The sequence below is a fragment of the Ranitomeya imitator genome, chromosome 6, assembly GCF_032444005.1.
Source record: "Ranitomeya imitator isolate aRanImi1 chromosome 6, aRanImi1.pri, whole genome shotgun sequence".
Classification (NCBI taxonomy): domain Eukaryota; kingdom Metazoa; phylum Chordata; class Amphibia; order Anura; family Dendrobatidae; genus Ranitomeya; species Ranitomeya imitator.
Genome location: NC_091287.1, coordinates 140,815,747 through 140,842,778, shown reverse-complemented (window position 1 = coordinate 140,842,778; position 27,032 = coordinate 140,815,747). Strand labels below are relative to the sequence as shown.

General features: G+C 40.0%; 1 protein-coding gene across 1 annotated transcript in view; it reads left to right on the top strand.

Moving 5' to 3' along the window:
* Positions 1–27,032, top strand: part of CNTNAP2 (contactin associated protein 2) — a 2,776,229-nt gene that overhangs the window by 1,820,750 nt on the left and 928,447 nt on the right. Inside the window, exon 11 of the mRNA XM_069730166.1 lies at positions 26,671–26,777. Coding sequence (XP_069586267.1) covers positions 26,671–26,777 — 107 coding nt within the window. The remainder of the gene's footprint in view (positions 1–26,670; positions 26,778–27,032) is intronic.

Here is a 27,032-nt window from a genome sequence, read left to right as displayed (position 1 = left end):
GGAATGCATATCTATTATCCTTAAACCATGACACACAAAATAGCTACCAAATACCATTTTTCATCAAGGGCGGACAATGACACTGTAGGGCCGCTGTTCAAAAAGTGTGATTGGGCCCCATCCTTTCCATGCCAAATCTACGAAATATACATACATATTTACAGATGGAGCTATTATTAACTTGATGTAGTTCCAGACGTGCAGTTTGATATACTGTAGATTTTTTTGTGAAGTAACCCTATTCAATGAGGATACTCTGCATGTGTGCTATTTCCTGCACAGAATCCTCCTAAATAGGTGACCTATCACCAAGGCAGGGCATTTAAAGTGGCTGATCAGTACTTTAATATTAATGGCCTATCTGTAGGATAGGTCATCAAGCCCAGATCGGAGCAGGTGTGACCCCCACTGATTAGCAACCACTGATCAAATGTTCCCGGAACCGGCAGCGGATGGAAGTGCTCAGTTGTGGAACAGAACAATACAGCTCCGTTAAATCTATAGTGTCCACGACTGGGTACTGTCCATTCACCTCTTTTCAAATTGAAATGGGCATGTCTGGAGTACCCGGCAGTGGCCACTGTAAAGTTGATAGAACTATACTGTTCTCATCTGCAACTAGGCAAATCCACAGCTACTGGCCATGGTCTTCTGCAAGTTGTGACCTGCCAGATTGTTCAAGTGTTTCCTGGGTGAGCTGTAGGTCACTTTTTAATGTAAATCTAGAAGAGTTAGGTGTTATAAATTTGTCTACTGCTCTATTCTAAGCCTGTTTTATGTGTTATGCTTACAGTGACATGTAATAGTTGGGAACCGTTGGTCAAAATTACTGTTAATGTGAACAGTTAAGGCCTCTTTCACACTTCTGTTGTCTGGCGGCCGTCACAATGTGTCGGCGCGACGTATCGACGGATGCGTCAAAAATAGTGTAAAACAGGTGCAATGGATCCATTTTTTGACGGTTCTGTCGAAAAACTTAATCCATTACATCCATCTTATCCATTTTTTCATCCTTTTTATGACAGATCCGTTTTCCATACCTCCAAATGGGAGGCTCCTAAATGTGATTGGCTACTGGAAAATAATGGAAACCTATATATTGAGTGTTTTAACACCCCATCTTTGAGAGGGTTTAGAGCAAGTGACAGAAATGGAAGGAGTTTTAGCAAATATTGTGACCATCTATGCATCTATCCATCAGGCAGGTTGCTGGCAGGCTTCTTGCTTGTATGCTTCTTGCTGGTACATTGAGGAATGAAGCCACATGGCAGGTTTATATAGATTTGGGGCTGTCTGGCCAATTGGCTACTAAATAGTGATTTGGAGCATGCTCAGTGTAAAAAAAAAAAATCCTGCGTCCATAGGCTTCCAATCTATCCAACGACGTATGCTGCAGGATCCGTCGTGGTACGTTTTTCTGACGCAGACATAAAACGCATCAATGTATGTTTTTTCCAGATAACATGCCAACAAATTCCGATGGATCCAGTGCATGACGGAAGAAATGTGTGGCCATGCGTCGCAATCCATCATTAATACAAGTCCATGAGAAAAAACCGCATCCTGCGGGCAAAATTCACAGGATCCGTTTTTTTCACAAAACGACGCATTATGACGGAGAATGAAAGCTGGAAGTGTGAAAGAGGCCTAAGCAAGTTGAAGATGAACTGATCTCTAAAAGGGCTAAAGTTAAAGATGACACATTTCCTTTGAATTCCTTTGTATAACGAAGTCAGGATGCAGAGATTTATTCTAGGGACTGCACGGCCCTCAGAGTCTGGAATAAATCATTGACATTAAACATGAAAACTATTTCTTCACAACTAGACCACAGCTATGAGGCATACAGCTAAGACTATTTTAACCATTCTATTACCTGTATACCCAGAGTAATAGCTTGAACGTGTCCATGGAGTGACAGGAACCCTTTAATATTGTAAATTTGTAATACATAAAGTATAGAGAAACAATGTGGCTCTTTTCTACTATTCCTTAATGGGGTTGTACAGAATTAGGAAAATGTGTCAGCTCGCTGTTAAAACTGATAAAAGTAAAATATTCCTTTAAGGCTGGTTTCACACGTCAGTGTCTCCGGTACGTGAGGTGACAGTTTCCTCACGTACCGGAGACACTGACACACGTAGACACATAAAAATCACAGCATATGTTCGGATGTCAGTTATTTTTTGCGGACTGTGTCTCCGTGTGCCAAACACGGAGACATGTCAGTGTTCGTGGGAGCGCACAGATTACACGGACCCATTAAAGTCAAGGGGTCCATGTAAAACACGTACCGCACACGGACGTTGTCCGTGTGCAGTCCATGTGCCGTGCAGGGGACAGTGCTACATTAAGCGCTGTCCCCCCCACTGGTGCTGAAGCCGTGATTCATATCTTCCCTGCAGCAGCGTTTGCTGCAGAGAAAATATGAATAATAGTGTTTAAAATAAAGATCTATGTGTCCCCCGCCCTCCCACTCATTGTTACTGGTATAATGCCTCCAGCAGTACCACTCAATATACAGATTTGTATCTATTACATTTCATAGACTATATTTCAAATGTATTTTTGTCCAGTAACCAACAACGAGAATATGAAAGTGGATTCCTTTGCTGATTTCCTGAATATCTTACCTCACTATTATAGGACAGAATGGTATTCTATTTGTGTTTTACCCCCACCTTATTTTTTCAAAAGAGAAAGGCAGCATGGAGACTGGCAGTGATTTTTGCCTCCCCTAATTGCAGTTACCTGGGCTTCTTCTATGACATACTGTATATGCTGTTATTTATTGGTAAAAATACCAAGGAGACTTTTTGTATTTAAATAGATTGGCCACTACTTTACATGTTCCTTTAATATGACCTGTCATAGATAAGCACTTTACTAAATATCTTGCTTTGACAAATCCCGCTGTAACCTGAGCTGCTCTTCTTATCACATGATCTCTGGTTGATAATCTCCTGGCTTCCTGTGATGTCATATCAGATTTTACCTCAAAACCAGGTTCTAATAATAATAATCTTTATTTTTATATAGCGCCAACATATTTGGCAGCGCTTTACAGACATTATCATCGCTGTCCTCGATTGGGCTCACAATCTAAATTCCCTATCAGTATGTCTTTGGAATGTGGGAGGAAACCCAGGCAAACAAGGGGAGAATATGCAAACTCCTTGCAGATGTTGTCCTTGGTGGGATTTGAACCCAGGACCCCAGTGCTAGAAGGCTGCAGTGATATCCACTGAGTCACCGTGCTGCCCTCTAGAAACTGATGTGTAGGGCTTGTTGTGTGGGTGGGCAGGACTTGTTATGCAGGTAGGTGGGACGGCATTCAGCAGAGCTCACCCAGTTACTTTGATTGCTTTCAGCTTTGGCTGCAGACCCAGCTTCCCCTTATATCTGTATGCATACAACATGGTGCATATTTACTGTATGTATACACACTGTATCCCTTGTGTATACCTTGTGTAATGTACATACACCTTTCTGTATTCCATTTATAATATGAATACATTCAGTTCTGTTCCCTTCCATCGATCCATTGATCCTTCCAATCGATCCACCCATCTAGTTATCCATGTTAGTGAGGAAAATAGTTGATAATAATCTTTATTGTTAGGACTGATGCTTTGAGCATTACTTCTATTCTCTGTATCAGTGTCCTGTACACAATATTGCGCTGGAGCTGTGTGTGAAGCTGGGGGAGGAGTGTGAGGGGGTTTGGCAACGTTGCGGGGGGGACTCACTCAGCACAAGGAATTATGGAAACTGTAGTAACAATGGAAGAGACAATTCTTAAGAGGAAGTGATTGCTATGACAACAGAGCAGGGCACAAGCAGCAAAGTGGTAAGGTTTAAAACAATATGAAGATTGGCAAAAAAGGTATATGGCTTTATTTAGGGACATTATCCTTAAGAATTTATGGCAACTAAGTTAGGGTAGTGGACAACCTTTATAATAGAGTGTAAAATGCTGAAAACTACCATAATAATAAATGACTAGTTTATAAGAATAATGCCATGACTGATCATATGGCTTATCATTTACAAATTTAGTGTTAATATACACAGCTGGTGAATTATTGAACATGTCACCAGTTTTATAAGTAAATCTATTTATAAAGGTGCTTTTATCATGAAATTCTCACCAGATGTTGGTAACTACTAGTGTTGAGCATTCCGATACCGCAAGTATCGGGTATCGGCCGATACTTGCGGTATTGGAATTCCGATACCGAGATCCGATACTTTTGTGGTATCGGGTATCGGTATCGGATCCATAGGGATGTGTAAAATAAAGAATTAAAATAAAAAATATTGATATATTCACCTCTCCGGCGGCCCCTGGACATCACGCTGGTAACCGGCAGGCTTCTTTGTTTAAAATGCACGCGCTTAGGACCTGCGAATGACGTCCCGACTTCTGATTGGTCGCGTGCCGCTCATGTGACCGCCACGTGACCAATCAGAAGCCGCGACGTCATTCCCATTCACTAAACTCCTAATTCTAGGAATTTAGGACCTGCGAATGACGTCACGGCTTCTGATTGGTCGCGTGGCAGTCACATGGGTGGCACGCGACCAATCAGAAGCCGGGACGTCATTCGCAGGTCCTAAACGCGTGCATTTTAAACAAAGAAGCCTGCCGGTTACCAGCGTGATGTCCAGGGGCCGCCGGAGAGGTGAATATATCAATATTTTTTATTTTAATTCTTTATTTTACACATTAATATGGATCCCAGGGCCTGAAGGAGAGTTTCCTCTCCTTCAGACCCTGGGAACCATCAGGATACCTTCCGATACTTGGTGTCCCATTGACTTGTATTGGTATCGGATATCGGTATCGGCGATATCCGATATTTTTCGGGTATCGGCCGATACTATCCGATACCGATACTTTCAAGTATCGGACGGTATCGCTTAACACTAGTAACTACCCTTCCTATCCACACAGGCAAATAAATCAAACCATTGATGGCCATAAATTAAGTTATGTGTAATAATGAGAAATGAGACAGGGGAAAAAAATTGAACATACTTACTGAAATGTATTTAATACCTCTTACAAAAGCCTTTGTTGATGATGACAGCTTCAAGATGCCTCCTTTACGGAGAAACAAGTCACATGTAGTGCTCAAGTGTGATTTTGGCCCATTCTTCCACAGAAATAATCCTCAAATCCTGAAGGTTCTGTGGGCACCTTCTATGAACTCTGAGTTTTAGTTCCTTTCATAAATTTTCTATTGGATTCAGGTGATGTGTAAGGATGAGAAAACATGCTCAGTAATATCACTCTAGTATCTGCGTGCTTAGATATGCACGTCACTTGACGAGCATTGAGAGGTGCTCATATTTGCAGCTTAAATCCTGCTTCGCATGTTTGGCACCTGTTACATAGTCAATAAGCATAGATATTATGCAAAATCCCAAAACCATTGTGACAGTCTGGGTATGGGAGTACTAGAATAGTACACCCCCCGACAAACAAGTCCGCTCCACACAATACATATCAAAGGAGGAGAATAAGGAGCATATCATGGACAATATATAATTAAATCTTTATTAATACATAAAAATGATTAAAACACGATCAGTAATAAGTCACAGCGTATAAGTTCCAATGAAGGGCCGAAAGAGGACAGTCCCTCCAAAATACCCCTAAACATATGACAGGGAAAGTCCCGCATATAATGGATAAAGCACACAATATGCTTACCAGGAGCACTATACAAGACAGGTAAGTATCAGGTAGAGCAGTAAAGTCAATCTAGCTATTCAAAAGCAACACCCATGTGGGCTGCAGATGCATATGGTCAAATAATAGCGCAATACCAGTGTACACTCACGAGACAGTGCAGAGGGGTGCAGAGGAGAGACACAGCCGGAAAGAGAGACCCCCGACGCATGTTTCGCGGCACTACAACGCCGCTTTCTCAAGGGAGTGACTCTCTTTCCGGCTGTGTCTCTCCTCTGCACCCCTCTGCACTGTCTGGTGAGTGTACACTGGTATTGCGCTATTATTTGACCATATGCATCTGCAGTCCACATGGGTGTTGCTTTTGAATAGCTAGATTGACTTTACTGCTCTACCTGATACTTACCTGTCTTGTATAGTGCTCCTGGTAAGCATATTGTGTGCTTTATCCATTATATGTGGGACTTTCCCTGTCATATGTTTAGGGGTATTTTGGAGGGACTGTCCTCTTTCGGCCCTTCATTGGAACTTATACGCTGTGACTTATTACTGATCGTGTTTTAATCCTTTTTATGTATTAATAAAGATTTAATTATATATTGTCCATGATATGCTCCTTATTCTCCTCCTTTGATATAGTCAATAAGCATGCAGGGATTGCCTGTGAGTCACATAGCCATCTTTGTAGTGACATTACTGTGATTAGCTGGTGGTGTAATATCATCAGTAGTGATGAATGAATATACTTGTTACCCAAGATTTTCTGAGCACGCTCGGGTGTCCTCTGAGTATTTTTTAGTGCTCGGAGATTTAGTTTTCATTGTGGCAGCTGAATGATTTACAGCTATTAGCCAGGCTAAGTACATGTGGGAGTTGCCTGGTTGCTAGGGAATCCCCATATGTAATCAAGCTGGCTAATAGCTGTAAATCATTCAGCTGCGGCAAAGAAAATGAGTATTACGTGCTTTGTTTTACACTATATTGATACACAACACTCCGAAAAAGTATTCAAAATATTTCCTGGATTGAATTTGTCATGCATAGAGTATTACATACTTTGTCTTACATTTCGGTGGTATATAACACTCTAAAAATTTTTTATGGATTTAATTAGTCATCCATAAAGCATTATGTGCTTTGTTTTACATTTCGGTGGTAGTATAACATTCCAATTAATCATTCAAAAACTTTTCTGGATTGAATGTATCATCTATAGAGTATTAAGGGCTTTGTTTTAAATTTTGGTAGTATATAAACATAAAAAAACACTTGCGTCGAAGGCTGCAAAAGCTGACAGCTGGAACCAGAGTCACTTACCTCAAAATGAAGGGGCAACATCGCTAGTATGCAGTGAATGTGATTTGAAAAGGAAGGAAGCAGGATGATCCTTTCTTGCAAAATGTCTGGGAGAGGCTCCATGAGGCGGTTTGAGATGGGGTGATAATCCCCGAAGATCATACTGTCCTTGGGATTCCCCATCTCCTATGTAGGAGCAGGGGATGGTGCAGGTGACACAGAGGACTGTCGCTCATTTCTACATGTCGGGGGCTCCTGTACTACCTGAAGCCAGATCACTTACAGCCAAGGCACCTGTGAATCCTGGAAGCAGTTGGAGGCAGTCTCTCTATCCACCTTAGGAAGTAGTAGAAGAAGTGGACACCTGAAGAGGATTACTATATGACCCTCATAATTTATTCCTAGCTTTGCACTTTTTACAAATGCTTTTATGAGTGTAGGAGTACATCAGCTATACTTCCAAAATATTTGAATGAGACCCGTCAAGTCTTGCCTTCAAGAGTCTATGCATGACTGGATTACCCTCCTTATAATTTTTTTCTAGTTTTGCACTGTGTGCAAAGTCTTTATGAGTGTAGAAGTGTCACAACTACACTTTCTTATTTTTTATAAGGCACTCCATTTGATGCCTTCAAGGGTGTATGGATGATCCTCTTTATAATTTTTCTTCTGGATTGCGCTGTGTGCAGAGACTTTATGAGTGTAGGACTACCATAACTTTATTCACAATATTTGTATAAGGTACTACAGTTGGTGCCTTCAAGGATGTATGGCTGAGCCTGTATTAGGAATTGCTTGGTTCGAGTAGCAAGCATCTGAGTATTTTAGTGCACGCTCATCGCTAGTGAGGTGTATTGGCTGGGCCATCATTCTATCTTCATCATCCTGGTAGATGGCAGCAAATTTTTATCAAGAATGTTTCGGTACATTTGTTTATTATTGTTTATTTATTATTATCGCTCCATTTATTCCATGGCGCTTTACATGTGAGGAGGGGTATACATAATAAAAACAAGTACAGTAATCTTACGCAATACAAGTCATGACTGGTACAGGAGGAGAGAGGATCCTGCCCGTGAGGGCTCACAATCTACAAGGGTTGGCTGAGGATACAGTAGGCAAGGGCAGAGCTGTTTGTGCAGCGGTTTGGTTGATCGGTGAATAATGTAGGTTGTACTCTTGTCAGAAGAGGTGAGTATTCAGGTTCTTTTTGAAGGTTTCCATGGTAGGCGAGAGTCTGATTTTTTGGGTAAAGAGTTCCAGAGTAGGGGTGATGTGAAAAAATCTTGTATATGATTGTCAAAAGAGGAGATAAGAGGGGAGTATAGTAGGAGATCTTCTGAGGATCAGAGGTTGCATGCACGTACTGGGATACAAGGTCACAGATATATGGAGGAAGTAGGTTGTGGATGTCTTTATATGTCATGGTTAGGGTTTTGAACTGGAGTCTTTGGGTAATGGTTATATGAAGTTTACCAGTGCCATATGCTGAAAATAGCTCCACACAATGATTTTCTCACCTCCAAACTTCACTGGTGGTATAGTGTTTTAGGGTGATATGCAGTGCCTTTTGGCCTCCAAACATGGCGTGCATTATGGCATCCAAAGAGTTTAATTTTGATGTCATTTGACCAGATTATATTCTTCCAGTATTTTACAGGCTTGTCAATGTTGTTGAGCAAGTTGTTGTCTAAACACACTTGAATATGTATTTTGTTCAGCAATGGAGTTTAGTGTTGTGAGTCTGCCTGCAGGCCATGGAGGTTGAGTGCAATACTTATTTTTTTCTTTGAAAAAATTGTACCTGCTGATTTCAGGTCTTTCTGGAGATCTCCACAGGGGGTCCTTGGCTCTTTGACACTTATCTGATAATTTTTTTCACTCCTCTATGTGAAATCTTGCAGTGAGCACCTGGTTTTTGCCAGTTTATGGTGATATTATGCTATTTTAATTTCTGGATTATGATTCCAACAGTGGTAGTGGAACATTCAGCAGTTTAGAAATTCTTTCATAAGCATTGCCATCAGTATTTTTTGCACCTATAAGGTTGTGAAGGTATTGAGGCAGCTCACTGGTTTTACCCATCATCATGAAATGTTGAAATGTTTCTTGTGTGGCACCTTGGTAATGAGATATCTTTTTATAGGCCATTAGTTGGACCAGCTGATACTATTTTTCACAAAGTGGCAGGATTGCTTTCTAATTATTGATAGATTTCAGATGGTGTCATGACTTTCCATGAATTTTTGCACCTCTCTTTCTTCATGTGTTCAATACTTTTCCCCAGTGTAATTTGTCATTATTACACGTAACATCTATGGACATCTATGGTTTGATTTCTTTGCCTATGTGAATTAGATGGGTTGATATCGACATCTGGTGAGAATTTCATGTCAATAGCACCTTTAGGCTGTGTGCACACATTCTGGATTTTTCGCATTTTTTCGCATTTTTTAGCTATAAAAACGCGATAAAACTGCAAAAAAAGAAGCTCACATTAAGCATTCTATTAAAGAATGCAATCCGCATTTGGCATGCACATGCTGCATTTTTTTCCTGAGCGGAAACGCATTCTGGAAAAAAACGCAGCATGTTCATTAATTTGTGGAATTGTGGGGATTCCGCACACATAGGAATGCATTGATCTGCTTACTTCCCGCATCAGGATATGCCCACCATGCGGAAAGTAAGTGGATCATGTGCGGATGGTACCCAGGGTGGAGGAGAGAAGACTCTCCTCCACAGACTGGGCACCATATAATTGTTAAAAAAAAGAATTAAAATAAAAAATCATGATATACTTACCTTCCGATGGCCCCCGGAGTCCTCCCGCCTCACATTCCAGGTCCTTCGCACCGCTAAGGAGATCGGGGGCTGTCGGATGGTGAGAATAACCATTTTTTAATTTTTTTTTATTATTTTAAACATTAGATCTTTTACTATTGATGCTGCATCAGCAGCATCAATAGAGAAAAGTTGGTCACACTTGTCAAACACTATGTTTGACAAGTGTGACCAACCTGTCAATCAGTTTTCCAAGCGATTCTACAGATCGCTTGGAAAACGCTAGCATTCTGCAAGCTGATTACGCTTGCAAAATGCTAGTGTTTAGCGGGAATATGCATGCTAATTCCGCATGCGATATACCCGGGGCAGGACTTGCGGAATTGCCGCAAAAATTTCCGCAGCATTTTTGCAATGTGGGCACATAGCCTAAGAATCATATTTACTCAGAAAATTGGTGATGTCTTCAATACTTATTTCACTCGCTGTATGTTTTCAGAAAATGTATTTCTGTGTAATAGAACTGTACAAAATTAGTTTCTGGTTGAAGGTTAAATTGGTATTAGATTGCAAAAATATTTTTTTACGTAATTGATTTCATGAGATCTTTGCTTTTAGATTTTAAACTAGTAAATCCATCCGTGTGCTGTGTGTATTTTTCACGGACTCATAGACTTGTATTGACCCTTTGTCATCCGTGCTGCCAGAAAAAAGGCACATGTGTTCTTGTGTTTTGCGCAGAAACACGGTATAGATTATAATGGGTATGTTTGGTATTTGTGAATTAAAAAAGGATATTAAAAGGCCTAAGGATCAGCAAAATGGCAAGCAACTGCTTGCCATTTTGCTGAGTTTGTGAAACTACAGATTTTTGTAAAATTCCACTACAATTCAATTCCACTTTAATATATTTACTACTGAAGGATAAACTTTGGGATTTTTTCATGATTTTTGGTAAATGGAAATGTAAAGTTTGAAACGGTTAAAAACATAAACATATCAATTCTAATTTAAAAGCCTTGCAGCTTTTCATTTTCCTGAATTGTCAAAATCTCTAGTAGAATTACTACAATCTAAAAGTGAAATAATATATTTAAATGTATGCATTTGCTGAAAATAAGTCTCTAATGTGTTGATTTCCACATTACGTATTTTCATCCTAAAGTCAACATTTACATATTTTCTTTTAAGTTCATAAAAAGCATAAACTGATTATACAGCCATATTTTACTTGTGCTGCTTGCTGTTCTGTACTGTTCATTTCTGCTGCTTTGTTGAAATAAACTTTGAAGTATTTTATTTAGGTGAATGTTCCTTGCAGATATCTTGTAAAACTAGTAGCATCAATTCATCCTCTCCAGCTGCTATCTTCTAATCTGTACTATACTGCTAACATATAATACTTAGAAGTTCTGAACTTAGATCTCTAGAATATAATAGGTTAACAGAGGGTTGTCTTATTTTCAGAATCCTCATCTATTTGTCAGAGTGGAGAAAGGCTATAAAGAACATCTTAGAACCTGTCCCATTTGTACATTACGTGGGAGGCTCATTGATTTCAATACATGCTGTGAAAATTAACATTTGGTGGGTTCCTCCCAGGTAATAGTCTATTCTTGAGAAAACCCACAGTGGTACACACTTTGATCAAGTCAGCTCTATTTCAGCCACCATTATAAATGTAAACCATTACAAAGGGCCCGATCTGTGGCACAGCAGACATCAGCAGCGTCAGAAGAGCCACCTTGCTTTACAATGAGGTCTGCTAGTCTGTTAGAGTGCAATGGTTTTTTTTTTCACTTTTAAAAAATGTAATCAGTAATGCAGTTGAGATGTAGATATATTCTGAAGCTTAAGAAGTAAATGTTCTAAACCCCACTAAAGTGTATATTTTGATAACTTATATGATTAAAATTCAAAAATATACTTTTTTTTTAAATGTTCCATATTCCAATCAAACAGAAAAAAAATCCATTTTGTAATTTATTTACTGTATATACTCGAGTATAAGCTGACCCGAGTATAAGCCAGGCCATCTAATTTTGCTATGCAATACTGCGTAAGCTTATTGACTCAAGTATAAGCCAGGTATGCATTGTCCCCCTCATCCTCATCCTGGTGTCATGACTCCTCCACTCAGTGAATGATTGCTATGCTGTTCTATGGAAACTGTCTTGCTGAGTTGTCTGTTTCCGCTATCTCTTGTTATTGACCCTGGACTGTTTCCTGACTTACGCCTTTTATTATTATTATTATTATTATTATTATTATTATTATTTATTTATTTATATAGCACCATTAATTCCATGGTGCTGTTCATGAGAATGGGTTACATCAAAATACAAATATCACTTACAGTAAACAAAACTAACAATGACAGACTGGTACAGAGGGAAGAGGACCTACAGGATTATGGGGAAGGAGACAGTAGGTCGAGGGTTGCAGTAGCTCCAATGGTGTTGAAGTGGCCGTGTGGTCTTTACAGGCTGTAAGCTTCCTTGAAGAGGTGGGTTTTCAGGTTTCTTTTGAAGGATCCAAAAGTAGTGGATAACCGGATGTGTTGGGGCTCTGAATTCCAGAGGATGGGTGATATTCGGGAGAAGTCTTGGAGGCGATTGGGTGAGGAGCCAATAAGCATGGAGGAGAGGAGGAGGTCTTGGGAGGACCGGAGATTACGTGAGGGAAGATATTGAGAGATTAGTGTGGAAATATACGGAGGAGAAAGGTTATGGATGGCTTTGTAGGTCAGTGTTAGTAATTTAAACTGGATACGCTGGGAAATTGGGAGCCAGTGAAGGGATTTGCAAAGAGGTGAAGCAGGAGTGTAGCGAGGAGAGAGATTAATTAGTCGGGTATCAGAGTTAAGGATGGACTGGAGGGGTGCGAGAGTGTTAGAAGGTAGGCCACAGAGGAGTATGTTGTAGTAGTCGAGGCGGGAGATGATTAGGGCTTGCACGAGCATTTTGGTAGTGTGGGTTGAGGAAAGGACGGATTCTGGAAATATTTTGAGCTGGAGGCGACAGGAGATGGCGAGAGCTTGGATGTGCGGTTTGAAGGACAGGGCAGAGTCAAGGGTTATTCCGAGGCAGCGGATTTTGGGGACAGGGGAATGTGTGATTTCATTCATTTTGATAGATAGATCAGGTAGGGAAGATATGCGTGATGGATGAAAGATAATGAGTTCAGATTTGTCCACATTGAGCTTGAGGAAGGGAGAGGAGAAGGAGGATATGACTGATAGACACTCTGGGATTCTGTAGAGCAGAGAGGTGACATCTGGGCCAGAGAGGTAGATCTGAGTGTCATCGGCATATAGATGGTACTGGAAGCCATAGGACCTTATGAGTTGTCCCAGGCCGAGTGTATAGATTGAGAAGAGTAAGGGTCCTAGGACAGAGCCTTGGGGGACTCCAACAGAGAGGGGGCGAGATGAAAAGATAGTATGGGAGTAGGAAACGCTAAATGTGCGGTTGGCAAGGTATGAGGAGATCCAAGATAGGGCAAGGTCTTTGACCCCAAAGGAAGAGAGGATCTGTAGTAGGGGGCAGTGGTCAACTGTGTCGAAGGTAGAGGACAGGTCTAGGAGGAGGAGTATAGAGAATTGTCTATTAGCTTTGGCTGTAAGTAAGTAGTTAGTAATTTTGGTCAGGGCAGTCTCAGTGGAATAGTGGGGACGGAAGCCAGATTGTAGGTTGTCAAAGAGAGAGTTAGATGCAAAGTGAGAGGAAAGTTCAGCATGGACATGCTGCTCAAGCAGTTTGGAAGCAAATGGGAGCAAAGATATGGGGCGATAGCTGGACATACCGCTTGGGTCAAGGGATGGCTTTTTGAGGATAGGTGTGATTGTGGCATGTTTGAAGGCAGAGGGGAAGGTACCAGAAGTTAGTGAAAGGTTGAAAAGATGGGTTAGGGATGGGATTAGTATGGTGGTGAGGTTGGGGAGGAGGTGGGATGGGATGGCGTCAAGTGCACAAGTGGTGAGGTGTGATTTGGAGAGGAGAGAGAGCCTTTGTCTCGTCTCTTAGTAATCTACGCACTCTCTTGGTATTGACCCCAGAACATCTGACTCTTCTGCCTCACGGCCTGTCTGTGAGTAGTGACTAGCGTCATAATAAGTCTGGCCCTATACTTTGTTTTTTTCCTGAACAATGGACCCAGTTTGTGCACTCTGTGATCAGGTGATGAACCTGACCCAGATGGTTCAGGATCTGGCCAGGGATCACAAAAGGCTAGATTCATCACAGTTCCAGCTACAAGGTCTATTTAGTACTCTGGGTTGCTCCCAAAGTGCTCCGCTTCCAACAGTGGATATGTCTCCTGGACTCTCTGACAGTTGACCTTCCCAGAACCAGTTGTGGCACTTCCAGACAGATTTTCGGGGGAAGGATCCATATAGAGTGTTTAAGGAGAGCTGTAAATTATTCTTTATGCTATGACCCCGGGTTTTCTGGGGATGAGTCCCAGCAGGTGGGTATAATTAAGTCCCAATTGCATGGGGGTCCTCAGACTTGGGCATTCTCTTTGTCCCCACTAGCCTCAGAATGCTCTTCTGTTGATGCCTTTTTTGATGATTTAGTGATGAATTATGATGAACCTGATAGAGTCCAGGTCGCAGAGACTAAGATCATGAACCTGACACAGAGGGGCTGAAAAGTATAGTTCAGAGTTCCAGCAATTGTCATCTGAGGTTCTATGGAACGCTGCTGCTCTCAGGTGTCAGTTCCACAGTGGCTTTACGGATGCCCTTTTGCATTCTCCACCCTGTTCTTTGGGGAAGGCCATGATTCAGGCTATTAGTATGGATCGCGGAATTCGGGAAAGAAGTGATGAGTGACAATGGGTTTCTGTCATTCTTCCCGAGTCAGTTTCCTTACCTGAGATGGTGCCCTTTGAGGTTGGAACCACCAGCTCCCAGGCCGTGGAGAGGAAATGTTGGCGTGATCTTCTACTGTGGTCGCACTGGACATTTTCTCAAGGACTCAGTTCGCCCTCAAGCAAACAAGCTGTCGGGAAACGCCTAAGTCTGATTGATATTCAATGGGTCGCCCAGACTTCCAGGTACCCTTTTACTCCTCAGATAAAGTGCTATTGAATGTGGAACTATGATTTCAAAATCTGTGGTTATCTGCACTTGCTTTCACAAACTGTGGATCTGCAGCAAACTTTATTGATTCTGGACTGGTTTTTGAATTAGGATTAGAGACAGTTAGATTGGAAAGACCTATTCAGATTGTTGCTATTTACAAAACACTGTTACTCCAGAACATTGTCCAGCTGGTAATGGTGGAATTCACACTAAAAGTTGGAACACTCCACTCTGAGTCCATCTCCTGCTGGGTTGGTGTTAGGGTTTCCTTTGCTACATATTCATAATCCTGTATTTTGATTGGTGGCAAAAGGATATTGTTAAGTGGGGCCCCAAATGTCATAAAAAGTGTATTCACTCTGTGCAAATTTTCTCCGCTAGTCTGGAGTGTCTGCCTGTATACCTAAAGGACTTTGGAGATGTATTCTTTGAAAAAGAGGCAGAGGTATTCCCTCCCCATTGTCCTTATGATTGCATTGTTGGTCTTATTCCTAATGCCAAATTACTTAAAACTGACCAATACAACTTGTCTGGACCGGAACGGCTATGAAAGAATATGTCAATGAAAGTTTACGGAAGGGTCATATCTGCTCCTCCTCCTCACCTGTAGCAGCTGGGTTCCTCTTTGTGAAAAAAAAGGATGGGGCTCCTCCCTTGCCTCGATTTCCGTGAACTGAACAAAATTATGGTTAGAAATACTTACCCACTTCCACTCATCCCTGACCTATATAAGCAGCGTACTGGGGCCAAATGGTTTTCAAAGCTTGACCTTAGAGGGGCATATAATCTGATACGGATCCAGGCGGGTGATGAGTGGAAGACAGCGATCATAACATATGAGGGTTTATTTGAGAACCTGGTTATGTCTTTTGGTTTATCCAATGCACCTGCTGTCTTTCAGAACTTTATGAATTACATTTTTTTCTGATATCATTGTAAGATTTATTGTGGTATACTTTGATGATATTCTAATTTTTCATCTGCTCAGGATTCGCACTATGTGCATGTTCGATATGTTTTACAGAGACTCAGAGAAAATTTTTTGTTTGCCAAATTAGAAAACTGTACTTTCTCTGTTCAGGAAATATCATTTCTGGGGTTCATCATATCTGCTGAAATGGTTTAAGATGGATCCTGGGAAGGGGCAAGCTATAATTGATTGGGTTCAACCTCACGACTTTAAAGCACTACAGCGTTTTTTAGGATTCGCCAATTATTAGAGAAAATTTGTTAGAGGTTTTTCACAGATTGTTAAACCTCTTACCAATCTCACTTGTAAGGGGGCAGATCCAAAGGTTTGGTCGTCAAATGCCATTGAGGCCTTTAATAGACTAAAAGAGTGCTTCATGTCTGCTCCAGTTTAGATACAACTTGATCTGCAGAAACCGTTTAGAGGTGGATGCCTCAGAGATTGGGGTGGGGCTGTTTTTGTCTCAAGATCCTAAAACCCTAACTTAAGGATACGTGCATTGTATTCTAGGAAGTTTTCAGCTGCTGAGAGAAATTATGATGTCGTAAATCGTGAACTGCTTGATGTCAAGTTAGCCACTCATCAGGTCACGGTTGTGACTGATCACAAAAATTTAGCTTATATTGAATCTGCTAAACTTTCAACCCATAGACTGGCCTGGTGGTCCTTTTTTTTTCTAGATTTAATTTTTCCATCACGTTCAGGCTGGAGACTAAGAATGTTAGGGCTGATGCCTTGTCACACAGCCTTGATTCAGTCTGTCCTCCAGAAAAGCCCTCCTCCATTCTTCCTCAGGGTAAATTATTTTCTATGGTATCCTCAGAATTGGAAACTGAGATTTGCCAAGTCCAGTCTTTGGCTCCTTCTGCTACTCCTGGATCTAAATTATTTGTGTCTGTGCATCTCAGATTACATCTGTTGCAAGAATTTCATGACTATCTTGAGTGGTCACCTCAGGGTCACTGCTACACAGAAAGCTATTTGTAGACTTTTTTGGTGGCCATCCATGCTTAACGACATTAAAAGTTTTGTATCTGCTTGTGAGGTTTGCGCACACACTAAAGTTTGTCATAACCGGATGGAGAATTGGCTCCATTGCCTATTCCAGAAAGACTGTGGACTCATTTGTCCATGGATTTCATCACTAATTTGCCTTTGTCGAGTGGGAAAATCGTTATTTGGGTGGTGGTTGACGGACTCAGTAAACAAGCTCACTTTCTTCCGTTATCATGGTTACCTAATGGTGAGACACTTTCCAGGTTATTCATCAATCATGTGGTGAGATTGCATGGCATTCCTTTGAACATTGTGTCTGATAGGGGGTGCAGCTTATCTTTAAATTCTGGAAAGTGCTTTGCAAGAGACTGGAGATTGACCTGTCATTTTCCTCTGCTTACCATCCTAAAACCAACAGTCAGATAGAAAGGACAAATCAGTCATTTGAGCAAATTCTTTGGTGTTTTGTGACGGCTCAGCAGGAGGACTGGTCCTCATTCTTACATCTTGCTGAATTCACCTTTAACAGTTGGGTTAACCAGTCCACTGGAACCTCGCCTTTTTTTGTAATTATGGTTTTAATCCTAGTTTTGGTAAATTCTCGAGGATGAGTTCTGATTGTCTGGCAGTAGAGGTTGCTATACCCATACAAAAACTGGCGGATGTCTGGAGAGAGGTTCACAGGAATATTGAGGTGGCTCAGTGTCGCTAAAAACGAAAGGTCGATAGGAAACGTTCAGGAGGTCCCATATTCAAGGTGGCGATAAAGCCTGGCTTTCATCCAAAAATATTAAATTAAAGTGCCATCAGCCAAGTTGGGTCCTAAGTTTATTGGTCCATATGAGATTTTGGAGATAGTTAATCCTGTGGCTTTCAGATTAAGACTCTATCCATCTTTTTGCATTCCTAATGTATTTTATAAATCACTGCTAAAAGAGTTTGTCCCTTCTGTTTTGACTCCTTCTTCTCCACCTCCACCGGTTTCTGTCAATGACAGTTTTGAGTTTGAAGTTCAAAAGATTGTTGATTCCTGGAAAGTTTGCAATTCCCTCCAGTACCTCATTCATTGGAGAGGTTGCGGACCGGAATATTGATCTTGGGTCCCTGCTCAAGCTGTCAATGCCAATCGTCTTGTCAGGGCCTACCATCACATGTTTCCTGGGAAACCTGGGGGTTCAGTGGCCCCCTAGAGGAGGGGTACAGTCATGACTCCTCCGCTCAGTGAATAATTGCTAGGCTGTTCTATGGAAACTGTCTTGAGCTGTCTGTGTCTTGACTGACAGCTTGGTTGGTCAATACTGTGATGAGCGTGCTAGCCTTTTGGTGTTTTGATTGACAGCTCTGCTGTCCAATTTAGGACTGGGGTGCGTGGGACTTTCTGCAGGTGTTCAGTGTTCTGGTAATCGCATAGCTATTTAACTGAGCTGTCTGCCCATGATCCCTGCCAGATGTAGTTTGTGCTTACTGGTGAGTGTTAGCCTGATTCTGTTGCTCTGAGTTCTGATCTTCTGCTGCCTGACCCTTTGCACAATGTTCTGATTACCCCTTTGTCTTGTTCTTCAGCTTTTGCTCTGTTATTTCTTGCAATTTACCCTGGACTGTTTCCTGACTTATGCCTTTGTCTCTTCCCTTGGTAATCTATGTACTCTCTCGGTATTGACCACGGAACATCTGACTCTTCTGCCTCATGGCCTGTCCATGAGTAGTGACTAGTGTCACACCTGGTATGCATGGCTCTCCCATTCCTGTCATTATACGCATGGCTCCCCGTTCCCTGTCATTGTATGCATGGCTCCTCCATCCCTGTCATTGTTTGCATGGCTCCTCCATCCCTGTCATTGTATTCATGGCTGCCCCATCCCTGCCGTTGTATGCATGGCTCCTCCGTCCCTGTCCTTGTATGCATGGCTCCCCTGTCACTGTCCTGGTATGCATGGCTCCTTATCCCCTATCCTTGTATGTTTGGCTATTTATTATTATTATTATTATTATATATTTTTATAACGCCATTTATTCCATGGCGCTTTACATGTGAACGGGGAAAATTTAGACAAGTACAATAAACATGAGTAACACAAGGCACACACTAGTACAGGAGGAGAGAGAACCCTGCCCTCAAGGGCTCACAGTCTACAGGGGATGGGTGAGGATACACTAGGAGAGGGTAGAGCTGGTCATGCAGAGGTTCAGTAGCCTGAGGATCACTGCAGGTTGTAGGCTTGTCGGAAAGGTGGGTCTATCCTTGCATGCATGATTCCTGTAATAAAAAAAAACATCCTATTTGCGTGATCAAGACAATGATCCACAGAAAAAAAAATCAAGTCTACAGTACATAAAAATGGCAGATAAATTACCAAAATTTGGGTTTCACCATATGAAAACCTAAACACCATATCTAAGTAAAGTAATTGGGTTTTCATGGGTAAAACATAAAGGGAATTTGTCATCCCCTAGGATGTTTTAACATATTAATATGGGCATACAGGTGATACAATGGTAAAAACGGTCATACTTCTGCAAGGAGTTTGTATGGTATCCCTGTACTTGTGTAGGTTTTCTCTGGATTCTCTGGTTTTCTCCCACACTCCAAAGACATACTGATAGGAAATTTAGATTGTGAGCCCCAATAGGGGCAGTGATAATGTCTTCATAGTGGAATTAATGGTGTCACATAAGTGAGTAAAATAAATAAATTAATACCTGTATGTCTCATATCAGCAGAGTTCTGGTGGAAAAATCCTCTTTTATTCTGTAATGGTAATGACTTCTTCCAGGCTCTGGGGCATGCTGTACTTGAAAGAAAGCTCTGCCTCTAGTCTTCACTATCATACCAGCCCCCTCCCATCAGCATCAGCATCAAACTACTCTGTGCCATGGAGTGTTGGTCTCGGGATCCCGCGCCTGCTTCCAGCAATGGCACAATTATGCATCACTTTTCCTTCCTTCTAAAGTAACTTTTTGGTGAAAAAAATGTTAATGTTCATCTTTGTGCAACCCCTTCCACATTGCTTCAGTGAAGCAACTGAAGGGGTGCAGTTTTTAGAATGGTGTCACTTTGGGGTATTTTCTGTCATATAGAAGTCACTTCAAATGTAATGTTGTCCCTAAAAATGGTTTTGTAACTTTTGTTTGAAAAATGAGAAATTGCTGGTTGACTTTTAACCCTTTTAGCTTCCTTACAAATAAAAATTGTTTCCAAAACTGATTTAAGGGCAACATAATTAAAAGTTTGAAAATTGCAACATTTTCAAAAAATTTGCCACATTTTCATTTTTTTGTTAATAAATAAACGCAAATCATAACGAAGAAATTGTACTACTCTTATGAAGTACAAAATGTCATGAAAAAACAATCTCAGAATCAGTTTGATCCGTTGAAGCGTTCCAGAGTTTTAGTTCCAGTGGTCAGAATTGTAAAAACTGGCTTGGTCATTAAGGTTAAAGTACAATGTTGTCTTTTGAATCATAACTTTTATTAATTTTGAAATAGTTTTGTAATATATATCTGGCATGGATTATTTTCAAAATTGGTGCATGAAATAATAAGGCCATGGAGAATAACAAAAAAAGAAGCAACAAAAATATTTGTGTCCCAAAGGCAAATTTGTAGAAATACAATATTTTTTAATAACTTTCGCCTCCAACTACAGCTAATTATGCAGCAATAGTCCAGACAAAAGCAAAAACCTGCACTTCAATAACATCTAGATAGATAACATCTAATTGCCTCTCTGGTGCAACCATGTCAAACAGAGAGATGAAAAGAGTAGAACTTTTATGTACAAAATGCAAGTCTTTTCTGCTTTGACAAAAGATTAATTTTGTCAAAAATGTGCAACTTTTTGAAATCTTATGCCACTCATTACAATTTTTACATATGTACGTGACGGAGAGGGTGAACGAGTTAGACATGGCTACCTATGCAAATAGGTCTACTCCTGATTGTTGAATTTTTTAAGATGCTTTAAAAAGTCATATAAGTCTCAAAACTTACATGAGTAAGAAGGTGGTGAAAAAAATGGTGAAACATCTCTAAGCAGAAGTGTCATATTTAAACTGTATCAAACATCATGCTAGAAATTTCACCAAAGTTGGCACAAACAATGGCAACACAGACTCCAGAAAAGTACCACTGATGATAAATCTCCCCACATTGAGTGCATATACAGATTCTTTTTAAGATGTACAATATAGCCAAAGTCTAGCTAGAAAAGCCAGAGGCTAAAGTAAATACTTTATCACATTAAAATAGTGGTACACTATAGTGGTACATGTGTGAAAAGAAAACCAAAAACATAACGCTGAAATGCATATTTTTGCAATCATTACATGTGATTCCTCTATGTACCACAACTTTAATATGAAAAAATCTAATTTGTATGAATATGGATGAGCAGACCCATGGAAGTTCGAGTTCTGGTTCCTGACCGAACTTTAGTCCAAAGTTCAGTTCAGGTTCAAGAACTGTACCCAAACTTGAACCTGAACCCAAACTCCATTGAAATCAATGGGGACACACACTTTGGAACTAGAAAATCTCTCTTTCTCTATGACTATGGAACGTGTATTATCCATTGGAACCCCAAAGTGCATCACCAACAAATTAAAAAACACAAAGGACCCTTAGTATCTGTAGGGCTTCAGTCTAATCAGCGTTCTTAATAATACAGCCCTGGGTAAAAGTCCAGCATTTTAAAATACAGTGGCACGTAATTGTTTTGGGATCCCTGGTCAAAATTACTGTTATTGTGAACAGTTGAGCAAGTTGAAGATTAAGTGATCCCTAAAATACCTAAAGTTAAAGATAACACATTTCCTTTGCATTTTAGGCACAAAAAATATATATGTATATATATATATATATATATATATATATATACATATATATTGTCAACTGTTACATTTTAAAAATTCCAAAAAGGAAAATGGGCCAATGCTAATCTTTGGGTCCCCTGCATGGTTAGCACTCAGTAAAACCTCCTTTTAAAAGTATCACACCATGCAAAAGCTTTTAGTAGTCAGATAAGAGTCTTGAAGTTTTGTTTGAGGGATTTTTATCCATTCTTCCTTGGAAAATTTTTCCAGTTCTTTGAGATTCCTGGGTCATCTTTCAGGCACTGCTATTTTGAGATCTAGCCACAGATTTTCAATGAAGTTCAGATCAGGGGACTGTGATGGTCATTGTAAAACCTTCAGCTTGCGCCTTTTGGGATAGTCTATTGTGAATTTATATGTGTGATTACTATCATTATCCATTTGTAGAAGACATCATTTTTTCAACTTTAGCTTTTCTACAGATGTTGTCCTGCTTGCATCAAAAAATTGTTGAAATTTCATTTAATCCATTCTTCCCTCTACTCGTGAAATTTTCCTGGAGCCATTGGTTGGAATACAACCCCAAAGCATGATGGATCCACCTCTATGCTTAATGGTTCGTAAGGTGTTCTTTTCCTGAAATTCTGTGCTCTTTAACCTCCTCAAACACCTTTGATCATTGTGGGCCAATAATTCTATTTTAACCCCTTAACCGCCGGAGCTTTTTTCGGTTTTGCGTTTTTGTTTTTTGCTCCCCTCCTTCCCAGAGCCATAACTTTTTATTTTTCTGTCAATATAGCCATGTGAGGGATTATTTTTTGCAGGATGAGTTGTACTTTTGAACGACACCATTGGTTTTACCATGTCATGTACTAGAAAACGAGAAAAAAATCCAAGTGCGGTGAAATTGACAAAAAATGCAATCCCACACTTGTTTTTTGTTTGGCCTTTTTGCTAGGTTCACTAAATGCTAAAACTAACCTGCCATTATGATTCTCCAGTTCATTATGAGTTCATAAACACCAAAAATGTCCAGGTCCTTTTTTTTCTTCCTACGCCGTTTAGCGATCAGGTTAATTCTTTTTTTTATTGATAGATCGGGCAATTCTGAACATGGTGATACCAAATATGTGTAGATTTAATTTTTTTATTGTTTTATTTTGATTGGGGCAGAAGGGGATAATTTGAATTTTTATTTTTATTTTTTTTTTCATATTTTTTAAAACATTGTTTTACTTTTGCCATGCTTGAATAGCCTCTATGGGAAGCTAGAAGCTGGCATAGCCTGATCGGCTCTGCTACATAGCAGCGATACTCAGATCGCTCCTGTGTAGTAGAAGTACAGCATTGGTATGAGCGCCGACCACAGCGTGGCACTCACAGCAATCTGTCATCAGCAACCATAGAGGTCTGCAGGAGACCTCTGGTTGTTATCCCAATGCACCGATGACCCCCGATCACGTGACGGAGGTCACCGGTGCACGCATTTCCAGCCGTATGGTCAGAAGTGCTTGATAAATGCTGCTGTCAGCATTTGACAGCAGCATTTAACTAGTTAATAGCTGCGAATGGATCGCAATTCCACCTACCGCTAAGGCTTATGTAGATGTTCTTTTTGTATGACTTTTCCATGCCATGAAGGCCATATTTGTGCAGGCGTCTCTGAACAGTAGACCAAGGAAACACAATTCTAAAGTCTGCTAAATCTTTCTGAAGGTCATTTCCAGTCAATCGAGGGATTTGATTTGCCTCTCTAGCAATCCTGTGAGCAGCTCTCACTGAAATTTTGCTTGGTCTACCAGACCTTATCTTGACCGGCTCTATTCTTGGTAATTGCTATTTCTTAATTACATTTCTAGCTGAGGTAAGGGCAACTTAAAAATGCTTTGCTATCTTCTTATGGCATTGTCCTCCTTTGTGGGTCTCCAACATTTTCATTTTCAGAGTGGTGGGCAACTGCTTAGAAGAACCCATGGCTGCTGCTTTTGGCACAAGGTTAGAGGATGCTGGGTTTTTATAAAGCTGAGAAATTTGCATCCTCTGACCTTTCTTAATGATGATAGTGAACAAAATATAACCCTAACAGGCTAAGTGAGGTCTGAAACCCAGGTCAAAGTTATCTGAGCACACAAAATTTCCAAGGGTGCCCAAAGTTTTGCATAGGCCCATTTTCCTTTTTGTAATTTTTGAAATGCAAAAGATGACATTATATATTTTTTTACCTAAGATACAAAGGAAATCTTTAACTTCAGTCCTTTTAGAGATCATTTCATCTTCAATTTGCTTAACTGGTCGCAAAAACAGTAATTTTGACCAAGTGTGCCCAAACTTTAATATGCCCCTGTAAATCACCCAACCCTTTTATTCATCAAGTGATAAGCAATTTTCAGAGCTGTGACAGTGACTTTCTCCTCTATTTTTATGCATAAGAGTTGGGAGAGCTAGCTGTTAGCCAAATGAAGATTTACTGCCACCTTAAGAAAAATGTTAAAAAATAAATTGCAAAACAAAGGAAATTATTTTTTTTTTATTCTACGGCCTTACAACTAATTAATAGGGGGCTTAACCCTGCTGTTTTGTTCGCATTTACTATACACTTGTAGTGTTCCAGGTCACTATGACCCGGCTTATTAAACCTTGATTTTAGACACTCTAACTCCATTTTTTTATACTTTTTGGTTACTAGACTGTTTGTGAACATGTTTGGTAGTAAAAAAAAAAAAGAAAAATGAACTAGAAATCTTTTTTTTTTTTTTTATTCTGAAAAAACAGATCCATCCAATGAGCAAAACAAAAATAGAAAACTACACATATTTTGTAAAAAAACAAAAACAAAACAATCAAATCAAACATTTTGTGATAAAAATTAAAGATAATAAACATTACAATGTGAATATATTTACATGATCATATAAATTTACGGATTCTTGCATGAAAAACAATACACATGATTTTTGCATAGAAATGTTTCACAGCCAGAACATGTTATACTCGTCTTGTTGTCACAAGTAGAAGGGCAATAGCTGCATCTTTTTCTTTTGATGCCGGAAGAGGCCATGGGGGTAGAAGCACACAGCTGCTCTCCAAAGAAACTGAAAGGTAACATGTCTGGGCTAGCATATGTGTACTGATAAGAGCAGAGAAGATAAGAACCCTTCTGAAAACAGGCAGATAAGCCAGGAAGACAGACTTACTTATCAAAAAAAAATTATTTGCAAGACTTTACAGCTCAGCTTTACAAAAAAAAACGTCTTAGACAGCGCGTTCTGAGCAGTCCGTTCTGCTCATAGTATACACGTGTGGTGCACACCTAGTGATCTCTCCGGATGCACTCTACATTTTAGAATAGACTGCGCACCAAAAATAATCAATATAAAGCCATTTTTATGGTGCGCAGATCTCAATGCATACCCCCGGTAGAGTGCGTGTACGACCCCATTGAAATAATTTAGGAAATAAATCAATTGATATACAATAGTAGATGCAATAAATAGACCCAACTGAGGTTATAACTCCTTTATTTCACTAAAAATATGGCCTCACAGCTGTAAAAAACGATGTCAGGTCACTATGACCCGAACACAAAAAGTGTAACTTTTTGCGTGTAGCAAAAAGTAAACGAAAAAAAAAAAAGAAAAATACTCATAGGTAGGTCCCCCCAAATGAGGAAAAGTCAAGGAGTCTCAAGTTTTAGAGACTTACAGAAAAAAATCTACAGGGCCGCAAAAAGTCTTTTTGGGTCACTATGACCCGAACAGAACAGCAGGGTTAACTTACCGATATAGTTGTGTTAGCCAAAGTGCCTTGATCTGTTGATCCAAATCATCCTGGAGTGCTGCTTCTATTTCTATTTGTTTGACCTGAGCCAACGGCTTGGAAACTTTCCAGCGATTCTGGTAGAATTTCCTACCTTTCCTGCTCCCTGCTCATGTTATTTAGTGCTTATTACAAAGCCAGGCCAGTCGCCGTTACACATTGCTCTGGTCATATGCCGGAATAGAATAAGCTATAGCAAAAAACAGGAATGAAGGACCTTGGACCTTGGATCGAGAGGTCATCAGCAATTGCAAACAACTGGGCTTACTATATTTGTTAAGGTAAAAAATGTTCTAATTAAATTTTCTTTCACCTTAATTTTTTCTTGGAAAAACTTCTTTGGCAAAATGAAAATAAAATACCTGAGATGCTCCCTTCCAAATTAAGCAAGGAATTACAACAAATATTGTGTTTCCTATAGACAGGTCTTCATATAATGTAATGTGTGCAGTAGACTCTAAGCACACCACCATTAACAATTGTAACAGGTGTGATTTATGGGCAGCTTCTCTCTCCAGGTTTATAGCTCTGTATTTTCTTTCTTAAATTCTGTATGAGGAGTCCGTGCCTGCGGCTGGCATGAATGAACTTGAAAAGGAAGAAAGTATCAGAGATTGAATCATTCCAACTTCTGTTATAAGATTTGCTGTTTAATGCCTTTTTTTTTCCTTAGCCCAATGCCCATGCTTTGCAATGCAGGCTGATTATATTCTGTTAAAGCCAGCAGGCACACAGCCACCTCATTACCTTCTTACTGATGAGAAGTAGCCTCTGAACATCATTGCAATCTCTCTGTACGCTGTTAAACTTGCCTGATATCTTACAAGTCTCGGGCCCAACCATTGAACAGAAAAGGTTCACAAACATGTCTCTTCTTGTTCTTTTCTAACGTCTGCACTTGTGTTTCTGCCAATTATGGAGTTTGGAGAAGCTAATCTAGCCCATCAGCCTGTGCCCTGATGTGCTTCTCGAATTAAGAGGGCTGTTATTAGCCTTGCCATGCCTCACCTTTTGTGCAATTGGCATATACCATCACATTTCATTACGATCTCTTTGTGCTAATGAGGATTAATTACTACTGTGTATAAAAACTGCCAAAGGTATTTTCTCTAATAAACTACATGGGCAGCTTGAAATGCAGTCACTTAAAATACTAATTTATATCTTATTTATCTTATTTTTCTCCTATTTTATCTATCTTCTTTGACAGATGTGTCCCTAATAATTGTGAACATGGAGGCAAGTGCACTCAGACATGGGACACCATAACTTGCAACTGTGAAGGAACTGGATACACTGGAGCCACATGTCATAATTGTAAGTATGATAGTTACTTCTGCCGATAGAGAATATAAATAGTAATATTATTTTCTATTCTATTTTCCCTCTGCCAAATAAACTGGACCAAACTTCTAATGACTGCCATGTATAGTGAAAAATAAATAAATAAACATGTAGATATATTTTATTTATTTTTTTATATGGGTGGCAGTCTAAGTTAAATGTGTGTTGCAGTTCATACAGTATGTAGGAGGGAAATTATATATATATATATATATATATATATATATA